This window comes from Solanum tuberosum, unplaced genomic scaffold (assembly GCF_000226075.1).
Source record: "Solanum tuberosum cultivar DM 1-3 516 R44 unplaced genomic scaffold, SolTub_3.0 scf00302, whole genome shotgun sequence".
Lineage (NCBI taxonomy): Eukaryota > Viridiplantae > Streptophyta > Magnoliopsida > Solanales > Solanaceae > Solanum > Solanum tuberosum.
In genome coordinates, this window is record NW_006239238.1 from 614,370 (window position 1) to 630,407 (window position 16,038).

Consider the following 16,038-nt stretch of genomic DNA (forward strand, 5'->3'; position numbering starts at 1 on the left):
GATTACTTGTTTAATTCATTATTGATACAAGTTTTATTCAGTTTACAGATCATAGAATGCTCTTTCGTTTGCTATATTTTGCATTCATGTTTAATTTCATCTAATTCAACTTTAATATGTGTGTAATACATTTTTAATTCAAGTGTAATTCATTTTGCAGTTTATTATATCTTTTCATTTGTTACGATTAGATTACTTTTCCAATTAATTATTGATACAAATTTTATTCTATCTACGAATTATTGACTACTATACGAAAGAAAGTAGAGAGAGAAAGAAAGGGAGAAAGAACAATAGAAAGAGAGGGAGAAAGAGCAACATAAAGAAAGAAAGGAGAAAAAACAATGTACAGAAAGAAAGAAATGGAGAAAGAATAACGTACAGAAAGAAAGAAGGAAAGGGATAAAGAGAGAGAGAGAGATAAATTTGAAAAGGCTAGAGACAAAAAAAAGAAAGAGGCGAGAAAGAAAAATAAATATAATAAAATACATAGTATTGTTAGATATTGCTATAAATGGTAATAATTAAAGAGTATATTTAAAATAAGTAATTATTTTTTAAAAGGGATCCACTCAAGTAATTAATCCTTTCGATAATCTCCAATATATATCCCTTGTGCTTCTCTTCATTTTCTTTTTCAAAAATATATGTATGTAGACATCTTCAGCTAATTCTTTTAGTGAAATATGTTTATAGAGCAATGCACTTGTAATTATGGTCCTAAAATTATGGTTTAATTGATCAACTCCTGGCTTGATTAAGCATAGAGGTATGAAGGGGACTCCTTGAGAACATATATGCATTGGAATTACCATCCAATGAAAGGCAATAAAACAAAAGAATCCAATGGAAGAAGTTTCAGAAGAAAATTGTATTAATTAGTTGTATGGGGTGCCATGATTTATTACACTTGCTAGCTATTTACGGAGTAAGTTAGTAAGTGATTGAGGCGTTATCTTTGACCAGCTCTTATCATAGGATGGCGTGGACAGATGTTAATTAGAATATATTTGATTCTTCAATTCAATACTTTTTTAATTCCAACAGCTCGTAAATGTAGAAAAGTGTGTAAATGGCATACGCAAGATTGGAGATTGACAATTGAAATTCATTTAGTATAGTCAGCTAGGAAAAGTTGGTTAATCGTACGCAGCAGACTCGAATTACTCTGGTATTTCTGGAAGGCACATGAGTCTGAACGCTTTGGCAAGCTGGGAACTCAAATCTAATATATTGAAGAGTCAAGGTTTCCAAGGAGCATGGATGAGGCGAAGCATCGATCCGAGGATTTTTAAGCAAAGAACTGTTAAAATAGAGTGCATGGATATAAAAGTAGTCTTAAATACTATTTAGAATATAGTGTGTACAATGAAGTATGTTAGCACAGTAGAGTTGGTTAGTTAGTTGCAACAGTGAAGTTAGTTAGTTAGTTAGTTGCTTTTCATTATTCTAGAATTGAGTAGATGCTTCTAGATTTTATTAATTAGAAATTGTATATAAGGAACACAACGTAACACTTATCGTTTTAGTTTTTCTTTAATAAAAGTTTTCTCTCTTCTCTTTCAATCCAGTACCTCTGTGCACAAGCTTGACCTCCATTAATGGAAGAACAGAGCAATTTAGCAGACTTATGCTGCTGATTTTATCAAATACCATAAAATTTCATATTCAAATTCTAGCCTGGATAAAATATTAGTGATCGATTTATTTTCATCTATTCAAATCTGCGTAAATAAAATTATCCAATATTTATGTTGGTTGCAACTTGCAAGTTATTAGTACATCACAATAATAAAATGAAAATCCAAAAAGCTTGACCAATGACCATATATAATATTGTACTACTACATGTTAGGCTTAGCAAGATAAAACTCTGGATAGAAGGATATGACATGGAGATACTCAAAATCTACTAAACACTTCTCATTGGTTGATACAAAAATTTCAAAACTATTTCACACCACAATTTTCTAAAACACAAGAACCAGAATTGTTGGATGGACCACTCCAGATATTTTTCCAACAGTTATTCTTTATATATAAATTGTGCAAGAAACTTAGTGAAAATTGTGAGGTCCAATTAATTAAGAGAGAAATTAAGAAAGAGAAGAAATGGCAGCAACAGGCAGCTCAGCCACAGTTGTTAGAGCAACTCCATTTTTGGGCCAGACCAAATATGCTAACCCCCTTAGGGATATAGTTCCTATGGGCTCTGCCAGATTCACCATGGTAATTTTTATTTTTATTTTGTGATTTTATAATTGAGTTCGAAAATTAATATTTATTGAAATTCGAATAAATTTATGATTCGTGTACAAAGATACTGAATTAAGTTGAATCTGTTTTTAATGTTTCGTTAGAGTAATGATTTGTGGTATGGACCTGACCGTGTCAAGTACTTGGGACCATTTTCTGCTCAAACTCCTTCATACTTGACTGGAGAATTCCCTGGTGATTACGGATGGGATACTGCTGGTTTATCTGCTGATCCCGAGGCCTTTGCCAAGAACCGAGCTCTTGAGGTACTATATTTTTTCTTTTACTAGTAGTAACAGATATTTATGTGACTAAAAATCATTTTCGTAAAATTGTTTCTAAATATTAAAGGTATCATTTTTATTAGGATAGAACAAAAAAGTGAAGCAGACTCATATAATTGTCGACGATTAATTTAGGATTGAGACATAGTTGATCGATTGATATTGATTAAAATTGTGTTAATAATTCTAGGTTATCCATGGGAGATGGGCCATGCTTGGGGCTTTTGGTTGCATTACACCAGAAGTTCTTGAAAAATGGGTAAAAGTGGACTTCAAAGAACCAGTATGGTTCAAAGCTGGAGCCCAAATCTTCAGTGAAGGTGGGCTGGACTATTTGGGCAACCCAAACCTTGTCCATGCTCAGAGCATTCTAGCAGTATTGGGCTTCCAAGTAGTGTTAATGGGCCTTGTAGAAGGTTTCAGAATTAATGGGCTTCCTGGAGTTGGTGAAGGCAACAATCTATACCCAGGTGGTCAGTACTTTGACCCATTGGGCCTAGCAGATGACCCAACAACTTTCGCCGAGCTCAAGGTTAAGGAGATCAAGAACGGAAGATTAGCTATGTTCTCCATGTTTGGATTCTTCGTTCAAGCTATTGTCACCGGCAAAGGCCCACTTGAGAACCTATTGGATCACCTTGACAACCCTGTTGCAAACAATGCATGGGTTTATGCAACTAAGTTTGTTCCTGGATCTTAAATTTTTTACATTTTGACTTCCTCCATAAGAGCCTTTGTAGTTTGTACCACTCAATCATTCATAATGCAAATATTTGTCAAAGGAAAATTATTTTACATACACTTGAACCAGTAGCATTCATTTGAATATGCATCAATGAATAAGTTGAATTCAGCTATATTAACCTTCACTATCCATATCGTAACGTTCAAACTTGACAAAAACTTAAAAAGTAGGACAACATTGGTGAAAAGAGTTTAAGGGAGAAACAAGAATGCTCATAAGCAAAACACAATGATACCATCACATTTGGCCACTCATTGTGCTGTTGTGAACAATCAAGTAATGACTTTTCTACAATTGATCACCATCTTTCAACAACAACTAATTACAACATTTGCTAATGCGAAAAGACGTGTGGACTGAGAAATTCAATCCGTTTTTCGCAAGCTATCTAATATACTTCCACAACCTAGCATTGTTTACAACAGGCTATTCACAAACAAGTTCTTAACTATCTAGCTAAGCGATTGCAGAGATACATAATTGAGCACACGTACGTACTATTTCCCAATCTCCACCAACTTTGCTAACTTAGCAACCATAGTTGGGGAAATTAGTTCCATCTATTAACACCCTAAAGAAGAAGACGAGAATTATTTTAAGCTAAAATCACTTGCTCTTCTTACCCCACCATTTTCTATGACTCTTCCCTGCTTTAGAATGAACAAGCTTGTGTACTTTTGACTTCGTCTCCTTTAACCGGACCTTGTACTCTTTTTTCCATTCCTCAAACCTGTGTTTAAGTCTTCGATACTCATCTGCAGGATTATTAGTAGAATGTAACAGCCCTGGCTTCAAGTGAACAATTGCCATGGCTTCGTTGTCAAAATTCTGCTTCCGTTGTTCAAATTCCATTGTAAGGTGGCTGATTAAGGATAAACCACCATTAACCTCTCTATTAGTTACAACACCCAAGCTGTTGTTAGAAAAGTTAATTGGAGTGCGTCCCGCAGGAGTGTCCATAGATGTTGCATCATCAGAATCATAATAGTGAGGAGATGGGGAACCTTCAAGCTTTCCAGGTTGACCAGTAGTGTCACCAGCGGCAAGAGTGTTCTTGGCTGCAGCTAGATTAGCCTGCTTTAACAAAGCAATCAATTACCTTGTAAATTCATAAATATGAGTTCACAAGTAGAAACTCAATTTCCAGCATCAGCAGTATCAGTAGAGCATTCATAGAACTACGGATACCAAGAACTAGAGAAAATGAACTATCTAGGATCATATTGCAGCTTACTCACCTGCAATGATGTCATTTGCTTTTGCCACATCTCCTCCATTGACCTCATCTTGACCTCATATTCTAAGCATCGGGCCTCGAATTGGTTTGCTTGTTCCTTCAGGGCAGCATTTTCCTTTTCCTTCTGTTCAATGGTTGCCTCGGCCTTTGCAACTCGTCTTTCGAGGTCTTCTACAACAGATGGTAGGATTTCTCGAGGCAACTCCTGCTTGCATAAAAAATTCAAACTTACTACTACAGATTCTCAAGCAGTCAGTAAAAATATCAAAGACTGCATTGCTGCCTCAACTGTTTGCAGCAAGGGGAAGGCATGATAAATGAAGCCATTATCCTGATTTATCCATCAGTGATTCTTCACCAACTGTCCTTTCCCTTTCCCCTTTTAGCTTCTACATGAGAGAGGGGAAGGACTAATGTATAAGCCAAAAAAGGGCCTTACTACTCATTCTCTCACCATATTTTTCTTTCAATTTCAATAATCAAACACTCGGCATTTTCGAGATGCCAGAGTATTTCATCTTCCAAAGAAAGAATAAAAAATGAAGAAAGATTCCCCTGAATCCTGAAATCAGAAAAGCAGTTGCATACCCAAAAATGGTTTTAACTATCCCCCCCAAAAAAGAAGAAAAAAATGAAATACCTAAAATTGGCTTCATGAAACAGGCCACCAAATTCTTAAAGATATTAGTCCGGAAGCAGACTTTACAATTCTGAACGAAGAAACACGAAAAGTTACAATAAAATCTATGGCAGAACTTTTAAAATGCTAATTATTCCATTATAAGGTCTATTAAGGGAATAAAAAATGAGGCATGAGGACTACTAGTAAGGATAGGTGTGAATCTTTATCACAGAGTACCTTGACCTCCGTCTTTCTGCCTGATCTTCGTTTGTCTACATTTAACATTTTTGAATTCTGCAGTTTACGAAGATCCCTTCTAGCCAACCAACCACGAATAGCTGCAAAAAAGAAGATGTGTAAATTTATATTTGGTTTCATAACCAGCTGCCAAAAGAAGATGTCCAAATCTATATTTGGTTTCATATATTTGATACCATGCAAATAACTTTTACCTGATTGTATCTGCACAACAGCCACCAGCTGCTCATCACTTCCTTCACGAGCAACCTTCCCTTTAGACATCACTTTAGTATTATACAGCCTTCTTTCTATTTCACCACGAATAACTATATGAACAAATGTTGACATCAAACATCAGGTACAATTCAGCATTGAAAGCTTATAATTTAATTATATTGATGCATCACCTCAAAATTGACCCGGTTCACATAACTAGTTACTTTTGGAACTTCCAACAATGGTTCAAAGGCAGTTCATTATAGTTTTTTTAAAAAAATTATGAAGACAAAATTGTAGTTATCTGTTTTTCTTTTTCTAAAACCACTTGAATGGCATCCCCAAGTGCTCAAAACTTTGAAGATATCTAATACAGTCTTGAAATGGAAAAATACTCATACAACCTGATAGACACAACATTCTTCATGAATATCATCTTCTATTGTATTATAAGAAAAAAGGGAAGTAAAAAGACGAGTTGCAAAGGAATCTGCTTTACATGATTGAAGTATGATTACTCCTCCTTTCAGCTCATGGAAGTGCCGACGAGCACGATGACGACGGAAGCACTTCTGCACCTCAAGAGTACCTTGCAGAACTTGGTTCCTTACATCCTCCAATGAAGCAATCTACATGTAAGAGGGACAGAAGTTCACATATAGGCACACAAGGAAATCCAATCTTCAATAGTATGTGTCCATTATCTTACTAGAAGCCCATATTGGGTATATGTTAGAGGATATGTTATATCCATAAGCCATAACTTTTGCCATTTTTATTGTTTGACCACTCAAAACCCTTCTCCAAACAGACATATGCCTCCAAAAATATGATTTTTCCTCAAAGTGGTGCCACCAGTTTGGAAGACACCACACTTTTTTCAAGATAACTATGGTGTCTGGGCCAGCTAGCGTGCACATCGACACACCACATGTTTTTCATTTATCATTATTTGGTTCAACTATATAGTAGTGTAATGATTAGAAGAAAATTAAAATTTCTGGTGCTTCCTTTAGATGATTTAGTAAATGACATAAATTCTTTGAGAAGTAAACATATCCACACAAAAGAACAAGAAACCATGAACTCACCTGTCCTGATCGGAAATATAACTTTGTATACCCAACTTGGTACAGTTCCGGAAGAATACCAAATTGATGAAGAATGGCAACTGACATACTTAAAGGATCTTGGCATGCATTATCCTTTGGCAGAAGGAAGCCGTACCTAAAATACCGCAATCACATATATAAGTTGACAAACAACCAAAAGAACAAATCAGCAACAAACTAAGGATCGTGTATGTCACCTGCTTGTGAATTCTTGATGTGTTAACCTAGTAGGATAGCCAGATCTTGATATTCTAACCACTTCAAGAACACCACAGCATCTGAGCTGTTCTATGACAAGATCTTTGTCAGACATGCCAGGAAGCTGCTTATTATTTGGTTTTATGCAACATATGAAATGTGGTATGGTATTTTCCAATTGCTGCATCAATTTGAACAAATTATCCTGCCAGAATTTGATAAAGGACAACATTGAGAAACAATCATAGCACCTCAAGATACAAACTTTTATTTTCCAAATGTTTGGTTTGTTAGCATGATCAAGTTCTATAGAAAATAACCACCTTAAACTTAGTTGCAACACTTTGCTTCTTAAAATCTAGCACCCCTGTATCAGTTGATGGAATTGAGAATTTTTTATCTTCAGGCAGGTGACTATCACTTGATGAGAGTAGCTGAATAATGTCAGGATGCAACACATCTCTGTTCTTTGCTAAGAAGCCAGTTGCATCATAAGTTACCTGCAAAACTCATATTCGTAATTATAGAGTATGTAAAGAACCAAGGAAGTCAACCATAACTTCTGTCTCTAAAACAAATGATGTGGCTTTGTTGCACCAAAAAATAAGCAAAGACATATTTGAATTAAAGGTTAATTATATAGTCCTTCTTGCCTTCAAAAGCTCTAGCGTTTCTCTCTCCAAATTTACCCACCATACCAATACTGAAATGGACTTCCAGATGTTCCTAGATATTTGGATAAGTCCGATTCAAGCCATGATAGCAAAAGGTCCATTGATATTTAGGCATGCACCAGTCCCCAAAATATTAAGCAAGAAAGAATATGTTACTAGAACTACTGAAAGATAACCAAAATAGAAAGCGGTTGTCTGAGATTATTGAAATAGAGAACAATTACATGATTCTGGAATTCTTTTCCACTAAAAAGCGCTAGTACTGGCACAAAGAAAGAAAGTTCTTCTTGCAGCACCCATGGATAAGAATCTATCATCAATCACCAGAAAGAGGTATGATAAAGTAAATCTTCCAGATATTATTGGTGTAGTGGTGTAGTTTGGATTGAAGATGGAAAATCACTTGTGAGAAGTTATAAGAAGAGTCATCACAAGATACAGCTAGAGGGTCACTGGTCAAGAGGCACACCCCCATTGGTGGTAAATGAAAACAAGCATAATGCCACCAAAACAGTAATCGAAACAAGGATGGTGCCGCCAAAATGGTCACTGTAATAAAACCATGAAAAGAAAGAAAAACTCTGCCAACAATTGAGCGTAAGTCTGACCATGGGAATGTGAAAGCTATTAAGTTTCTTAACCAAAATCGTGAAAATACTACTAATGTGGGTAGAAATTGAACAGGACTAGAAAGGATGCATTTATAAGAGAAACTGACCTCTCCAGCATAATGACGAATACAAAATTCTTCTCTTTCGCTTTTAAAGCAAGGGCTAGATTTGATGTGCTGCTTAAGTTTACATGCAAAGGTCAAATCTGTGGCTTTTAGGGAATTTGATTCTTCATTCAACAAAGATATAAGGCCAATTGGCTTCTGCAAAATGAAAATGGAAGTTCATCTATCAACTGATATGTCTATTCAAATAAATGTTGAAGATTGCTCAACTAAAATACAGAGATCTTCTTTATGATTGACATTGGTAATTCGACTCGAGATATCGCAATAGAATTTGTGAGTTGTGACTACATAAGCATATTCATTTTTATCCTTCTCATACAACTCAACAATTAAGCACGGAAAGAGTAATCAGAATATGCAAGACTTCACTCGAAAGAAGTAATATGACAATGACAAAATTGGTGTGGAAGTTATATCAAATACAACTTTTTTTTGAGATAAAAAAGAAAGTTGTATTTGATAATTTTTACAACTTGTGACAATACAAACAGATAATTTTTATCCTTCTCATCCAACTTAATAATTAAACATGGAAAGAGTAATCAGACTAAACGAGAAAAAGATGTAAAAATCAAACAAACAAACAAAAAAACAAAAAGAGCAACAACACAGTGACATCTAATTAAGTACGATTGTAAACATGTAATCCGGGGTAGAAGAAAGTTGTCAGCTTATATAAGCTCCTGACGCCAAATAAATAGGAAAAAGAACCAAAAGGAAGAAATACCTTTTCAAAAAGATTCAGACACTCTTGGTTGTCTTCAAAATCTACTTTTGACCAATCAATTCCGTCCAATTCATATTCCTGAATCATAAAACATCAGTTCCTGCATTGACATCTAAAACTGATACTGCAAGGAATATCTTCAGGAGAGTATACAGCCCAAAAATGCCACAGGATAACTACAGAGAGAAAACTGAGTGTAACAATCCTGTGTTTGTTCTTGAGCCGAGAGTCTATCAGAAATCACCTTTCTACCTCCCTAGTTAGGGATACGGTTTGCATACACTCTACCCTCCCTAGACCCCACTTGTGGGATTACACCGGGTCTGTTGTGTCTGTTCTTGTTGTAGTAGAGGTAAGGAATGAAGCAATAAGAATGATGTAGGGAAGATCATGATATGCTTACCTCTTGCTCGAGCTTCAATAGATGTCTGTTGACATGCTGCTGGAGCCTCTCATTTGCATAGTTTATCAAAAATTGTTCAAATGTGTTTCTCTGATAAGTGGGAATGGGAGTGTCAAGGTGGATAAGAAGGAATCTCCTATGCTGAATAACAGTAAAAAAATCACTCACAGATCAATTTACCTTAAATGATTCAAAACCATAAATGTCTAGAATATTTATGGATCTACCCATCTGTTCTTTGTCCATTGCAAGGTTTCTGTTCATTTGATCTACTATCCAGTCAAACAAGTTTGCATAAATGAACTTTGCCAATGCATCTCTTCTGTCAGTTGCCTGAATCAGAGTTATAATGAGTCATGTTCTCTAGAGAAGAAATAGGAGTGCTAAATTCATATATTAGAATAATTAATAGTGAATAATTCAGATTCTAGTTAATCTCGGGATGAAAATGTGAAACAAAGAGAAAATAGGAAGAGACTAAATATAAATGCACTTCAACAAACCTGCTCTACAGTTAAACTTTTGGCGATCTTATCCTTGCCAGCTTGTATTTGGCATGTTGATAAAGCTAGTATGAGGTCATTTACAGTACAGCCAATCAAGCTAGCAGCATTTGTAACAGCTGCAATATCAAAGATTGAGACAAACCAAACAGATAAAGAAGGCCTCCATGCAAGAACAGGATATAAAAAAGTTGAAGACTTTGCATACAAAGTGAAAAAGAAACTTTACAAGTATTACAAAGTAAGACCATACAAGAGGTGCAGGAAAGAATTATCATGAGAATACAGAAGATACTTGCATGAATCCGAACAACAGAGGTTTATGACAATGTAAAATGCTCTGGCCCAGAAACGTTGAAAAGCCTAAGATAGACCCTCATTCCTCAACAGTCAATATTGCAGAGAAATGGAGTTACGAAGAGTACATCTGGAGTTAAAATAACTACTCCAACGAAAAACAACCAACTGACAAGCCGGAATATAATAGATTGTCCTTCACTCAAAAGCGAAGAAAGTGTTAAAGCTGAAACCGACAATATAGATGCTGAACAAAAGTCAAGCCCAGATATTCACAGTTGGAAAGTTAACTTACAATTGACCAAGAGTGTAAGATAATTTATTTATGTATGAGGTTATGAAATCATATCTTCTAGTACATTCAGAAAGAACAAAACCTCAAGAGGATCAACATTAGCTAAACTGCTACACTGACAAGATAGCTCACCTTCACTTTGCACAACTTCAACATGACTTTCATCGTCAATTACTTGGAACATTATGTTTCCCAGCCATAGAACTGAAGCAATCATCTGAAAAGCATGCTCTTGATCCCTTTCAGAAATCCCAACAGTATTTAGGGCTTCCTGTAAAAGTGAGAGAAACAAAGTAAATAATTATAAACAAGATCCAGAACAGCATTGAACTGAAAGAACAGAAATCAAACATAAGTTGACCAATTCTTATCCCTTAAGGCTCACCATAAGCTTACAAAATTCCTCAGCATCATCAACATCATGGATCACCAAGCAGCCACTCTGGTTGAGATATTTGTATTCTGATGCACCTTTTAACTTAAGTTTATCTGAGAAAATCAAATTAAAGTTCTGAAAACGAAATATTCTGCAACTTCTTTAACTAATTTATATTTTCAAAGATCTTTAACTAACACCACAGTGGCCCAGCCCCACTAAAGAAGAGAAATAGAAACAAAGAATATTTATAGAGCACTACAAAAAAGAAATTCGATCTCTTAAAAATTGTCCTTGCTAGAAAAACAAATAGTTATACACACATGATATTGAAAGAACTTCCATTTCACAAGGTTTTCTAACGCCAACAAAATTCACTTTATATTATTCATGAACTGTATGCATAACTTCTATATTTTTCTGCTAGAAAGTTCCACTTCCATTTTTTTTCAACAGTAATGTCCGGGCTAACTTGCACACCACTCTCATATTTCACAGGTTGTATGCATCCTCTCAAGTCTCACCAGAACATATTTTATCGGGTAACTCGACCCAACAAAGCTTAGGCATGGAAGAAATGACATAGGTTTGTCCCCTCTGTTAGGATTCAAATCCTGGTCCTCGTGCCACTTTCATGTTTAACGTCTTGTTGAAAACACTACAGTTTTGTGACTGCTACCTTACACTTGTATCCTATTATACTGATATTTTAATAACTTCAGAATCACAATCCCAATTTCACCATTAGGATCACAGAATTGTTAGTTCTAGAGATATTCTAAAACCAACTCAGGTGTTGTAACCACACAGTATTAAAAACAAAAGTTGTTCTGACAGTGAAGACACATTGCAAGGCAAAAGCCATGTAAAGTCCTACTAGTGAAGTAAGCAACAAAAAGATACAAACAAAGGTCCAATATCAATTACAGACCTCTCAAAGTAGGTGGAGCCCCGGCACATAGTTGGTAAAAAATATGATAGGACCTCTCTCCATCAAGCAGCTGAACCACTCTCGACTGCCCAAAGAAGACATTATGCTTCAAAAGATTTAGATTGTGATAGTAATGGTATAAACTACAACAAGGAATCCATGGTAAAGGGGAGAAGAAAATCCCACCTTTTCAAGAATCACTACTCATTATTTTAGCATTGGCCAGTGGACATGCACAAAGATGTATAAAAGTCAGTAACAGTTATATCAAAGGACAATTACAATAAATTGCATTCTCTGAGAAAACCAAAAGACAATTACACTTACAGGTTTGTATTTTAGCACCACATATTCTTCCTGCTGTACTAAAATGAATTTCAATCAACTTTCCCTGCATCCATCAAGGACAACCATCAGAAAAAGTACAACAGATGGGGAAATAACACAAATAAACTTTTCCACTTCCCAGTCCACCACTCCCATCCTCAAATGAAGGAAAGAAAAATAAACATAGAATCAGGCATAGAGACTGACAAATCGACTGGAGTTATTGTTCCTGGAAGTTTTGGCATTCCCAAAGGCCTCCAATATGTAGCTTGTTTGCAAAACCTCCTTCTCTATCCCATTATTGCCTCCACCAAGCATAGCCAAGTATTCCATTGCAAACTTTGCTGTTTCCGTCTTCCCAGATCCACTTTCCCCACTGTATGAAATGAAAAGAAGTTAGTTCCTCCCAATCACTGAAACCACGATGAGTTTGATAATTACAATCTAAGCCATCAATAACTGAAACAAAGTAGAAATACAAGTATCTGGCATCCCTAAAGATGACAAGGAAACATTTTCACATACCTTATGATAATGGATTGACTTATCTCATCTGCAAGATTCAAAAGGTAAAGAAAGAAACAAGAATCAGCTTGCATCTAAAGTGTTTATGGAGTTAACAATGAACTTTTGTAAATAATAAGAATGAACATGGTTCTGAGGATAACCTTCCATCATTCGATCGTAGGCAGTGTCAGCAATAGAATAAACATGAGGATCATTCAAGAGCTTCTGTCTGTAAGCTGTAACAAATTCGTTCCCATACAATTGGATATCTTTGAACGGATTGATTGCTATTAAAGCAGGCCCTGCCTTGCTCTGCAGGCATAGGGGACAAAAAAATTTAAAAGAGAATAGACATGAAATTACATGTGAGGCATAAATGCAGTTTAATATGACGTACATATATCATATCTCGCGCATATCTGTTATGAAGGTTGTGAAGAACAGATGGCTCATTCAAATAACTAAGCTGCATGAGATCATCCACACCCTCAAGAACATCCGGATTAGCAGGTAATACTTCTCCTACAGGCACTGTCACAACCTACAGTATGACAAAGTTTAAGTCCAATTGCAGCTGTTCACTTTAAATATTTATCATAAGGAAATAGCAGGAATACATGAACTTACACTGCCGTCAGAAAGTAACACCATAGCTTTCTCTCCTGAAGTTGATTGAATATGTCCTGATACCCATGCCCCATTCCTCAGACGACACCAGATGCGAAGCTTCTGAAAACAGAGCTTAGGAGTTAAGTTTGGTCATCTGAGAGCAACCAAGAAATCATCCAACAGTAATCAAACCAGACACAATGACAAAACTAGTGAAGCCAAATCCAGCACATGTACAAATTTTACTTATCATTTAGCTAAAAATGTTAACTTTTCTAGATTCATTCAATCAAACCATTCTCGTTCAAGGCGATTAAGACAGTCAACATGTGAAACTACTGAAAATAATGCTCTTATTACCTTCTTAACAAAATAATCCAGCCGATCATCCCATTCCGCTTCACTACGCCATTTCTCAACCTTCCCACCACTTACTTCCCGCAATCTCCCTGTGCTGTTCTTCTTCACTGAAGGCATTGCATACGGCGATTCGCTATCTTCCATTCCTTTCACCTTCATAGCACCAAAAACATTCCTTTTCAACCCTTTAGACTCTTCCTTCTTCTTACCATTCTCCAATTCAACATTAACTTTGCTTAACCTTTTGCTCAACGGTTGCCTCTGTGAAGGAGGCCTAGTTCTCGATGTAGGCTTAGGCCGAGCAGGTAACGCCGGCGGCAAGTCTTTTGGCTTCTCATTTTCATCCTTTTGCCGGAGAGAATCCAGCATTTCCTCTAACGAACTACGAACTATAGTAGACATTTCTCCTCCCCTGATTTGAAGTAAAATTACATATACAGAAACTATTTCATTCAAATTTAAACAATATCTGAAGCAACATTGCTCCAGAAACAACTCCTAAAACCCTAATTCACTTTTTTTTTCAAAAAAAAATCAAACCTTTACCAAGTTTCTACCATTTTCCTTAAACCTGGAGATCAAAATCCATCCTCACAACCCCAATTCCCCAAAAAAACGCATAAACCTCGGGATTTTGTAAGATATTATAAGAAAAAAACACACAAAACCAAAAAAAAAAACAAATTTTACGAAACCCAATACAACTCTGAGCTGTTGAACTTTTTTTTCTTTATTTCCCACCGAACAAGAAGAAAAAAAACTACTTTTTAGGCTAAATCAAGAAAATGGGTTCCTAAATATATATATATTTTTTGCATGATATGCAAAGAAATTAAACTCTTTTAAGGAAGAAAGAAGAAAAACAGAGGGGAAAATGAAAATGGCTAATCATGAAGAGGGAAAGAAAGGTTTTTTATTTGTTGTTTATCAAATTGGTTGGTTTTTTATTTTTAGAAAATCGAAAACTGCCGTTCAGATAAAACCAAAAATAGGAAATAATGGATATGAAAATTTGAAAATTTATCATGTTTGGTCTGAGTAAATATAATATAATGATTTGGATTGAAGAAACCGTTGGATTAATTTAATTTTATTTAAATAAATAAATTTGAATTTTAGAGTGGGGGCCTAAAGTAGTTGCTAAATTAGTGTAGAGTTGAAATTTTGAAGTGGCAGACAGATGCACCTGAAAGGGAAGCGGATAAAATGGTACATGCTGTAATTGTAATTTAGCGTTTGGTCATAAACTTTAAAAAAAAATATTTGGCGATAAAAATTTTAAAATTAATAATATATTTCAATTTATATACACGGTTAAACATAGTTTTAATTTTTTAGTTTTAATTTTATTTTAAAATGAAAATAATTATGATTTTTTTCAAGTTTCACAATTAAGTATGATTAAATGCTCACTATATTTGTTTCTATTAACTACAGCTGTAGGCTTCAAATTGATAATTCTTCCATTTTACATCTAGATTTTTTCAATGATCAGTTAGAATCGACGGATTAAAACTAGTTGATAAACATTAAATGTAGAAATATTATTCGTTTAGATTTAATTTGTTTGTCTTAATTTTCTTATTAAACAATGTCTTGTTCTTTTGGGCAACTCTTTCATTATAACTTTTCACATGATATGCTTAAGGTCACGAGATTAAATGAGACTTTGGTACATTCTATGTATTTTTAGTTTAGGACCATAATATTCAAAACAAAATTTCTTTATTTTCTTAAATTCATGTAAAACTAAAATTAGACAAACAAATTAAAACTGAGAAAATACTAAATATTCAAAATGATTTTATGTAAATATGTGTTTGTATTGGTTAAAATAACTGAATTGTCTCAACTCTCAAGTACCATTTGTTCTTTCTATTTTGATTTTTTTATAATGATATTATTCCCCACATTTTCACAAGTTTTAACAATTTAAATTCTTTTTTTTTTGGTAATTCATGTAACAGATTGATTTAACTTTGACATGATATTTTTGTTAGATATACTATTTTATCATCTATACAAAAGCTTTTTAATTAGTGTCATATTCAAAAATTCTACCTTATTGTAGTGGGATTACTCAAATTTATAAAGCTGAAAAGGAAATTTATGCTTTTCTGGCTAGTTGCTTTTAGTTTTTGCTCTTTGTAGCTTATTTTGTTGTCTTTACATTGTGTAGTGTCACTTCAACTCTTATTTTCTTTTTATTTGAGGCAGATAATGCTTAGATTTTATAATATGATGAAAAATGAAAATTACAATAACCTTGGGGGACCAAAAAAATAATAATCTTGAGGCATCAACATGGATTATGATGAGATGATTGAGATTCTTTTATCCTTAACTAGAGATATCAAATTCAAATCTAGAATCGAGAAAA

The 16,038-nt window shown here is 34.7% G+C and overlaps 2 protein-coding genes across 4 annotated transcripts; one reads left to right on the forward strand and one right to left on the reverse strand.

The window, feature by feature from the left end:
• Positions 1-2,044: 2,044 nt before the first annotated feature.
• On the forward strand, positions 2,045-3,350 carry LOC102584787 (chlorophyll a-b binding protein 13, chloroplastic). Its single transcript, XM_006360064.2, has 3 exons — positions 2,045-2,229; positions 2,361-2,522; positions 2,731-3,350. The coding sequence occupies exons 1-3, from the start codon at positions 2,113-2,115 to the stop codon at positions 3,238-3,240; spliced, it is 789 nt and encodes a 262-aa protein (XP_006360126.1). The 5' UTR covers positions 2,045-2,112; the 3' UTR covers positions 3,241-3,350.
• A 146-nt stretch (positions 3,351-3,496) lies between these two features.
• LOC102585099 (myosin-2-like) lies at positions 3,497-14,605 on the reverse strand. 3 transcript variants are annotated; one of them, XM_015314695.1, is made up of 24 exons: positions 13,659-14,591; positions 13,317-13,418; positions 13,087-13,230; positions 12,851-13,001; positions 12,708-12,735; positions 12,390-12,558; positions 12,183-12,246; positions 12,042-12,055; positions 11,856-11,940; positions 10,934-11,037; positions 10,681-10,819; positions 9,957-10,075; positions 9,634-9,786; positions 9,454-9,543; positions 9,051-9,128; positions 8,303-8,458; positions 7,234-7,410; positions 6,910-7,115; positions 6,692-6,827; positions 6,100-6,229; positions 5,597-5,710; positions 5,382-5,482; positions 4,524-4,727; positions 3,497-4,362 (listed from the first exon to the last, which is right to left on the reverse strand). In XM_015314695.1, exons 1-24 carry the CDS (start codon positions 14,058-14,060, stop codon positions 3,892-3,894), a joined length of 3,537 nt encoding a protein of 1,178 aa, XP_015170181.1. In that variant the 5' UTR covers positions 14,061-14,591; the 3' UTR covers positions 3,497-3,891. The 3 variants fall into 3 exon arrangements, with proteins under 3 accessions (XP_015170181.1, XP_015170182.1, XP_015170183.1); XM_015314696.1 differs by having other exon boundaries at positions 3,892-4,359; XM_015314697.1 differs by lacking the exon at positions 3,497-4,362 and adding an exon at positions 5,163-5,232 and having other exon boundaries at positions 4,553-4,727; positions 13,659-14,605.
• Positions 14,606-16,038: the final 1,433 nt, after the last annotated feature.

What these genes read in the sequence shown, in the direction of transcription:
- LOC102585099 (XM_015314695.1), bottom strand. Translation starts at nt 14,060, where the DNA reads ATGTCTACTATAGTTCGTAGTTCGTTAGAGGAAATGCTGGATTCTCTC. An exon ending in AAAGTTTAACTGTAGAGCAG is followed by an intron (nt 9,787 to 9,956) that starts GTTTGTTGAAGT and finishes ACTCTGATTCAG; the next exon opens with GCAACTGACAGAAGAGATGC. An exon ending in AGTAATCATACTTCAATCAT is followed by an intron (nt 5,711 to 6,099) that starts GTAAAGCAGATT and finishes TTGTTCATATAG; the next exon opens with TTATTCGTGGTGAAATAGAA.
- LOC102584787 (XM_006360064.2), top strand. Translation starts at nt 2,113, where the DNA reads ATGGCAGCAACAGGCAGCTCAGCCACAGTTGTTAGAGCAACTCCATTT. An exon ending in GCTCTGCCAGATTCACCATG is followed by an intron (nt 2,230 to 2,360) that starts GTAATTTTTATT and finishes ATGTTTCGTTAG; the next exon opens with AGTAATGATTTGTGGTATGG. An exon ending in CCAAGAACCGAGCTCTTGAG is followed by an intron (nt 2,523 to 2,730) that starts GTACTATATTTT and finishes TAATAATTCTAG; the next exon opens with GTTATCCATGGGAGATGGGC.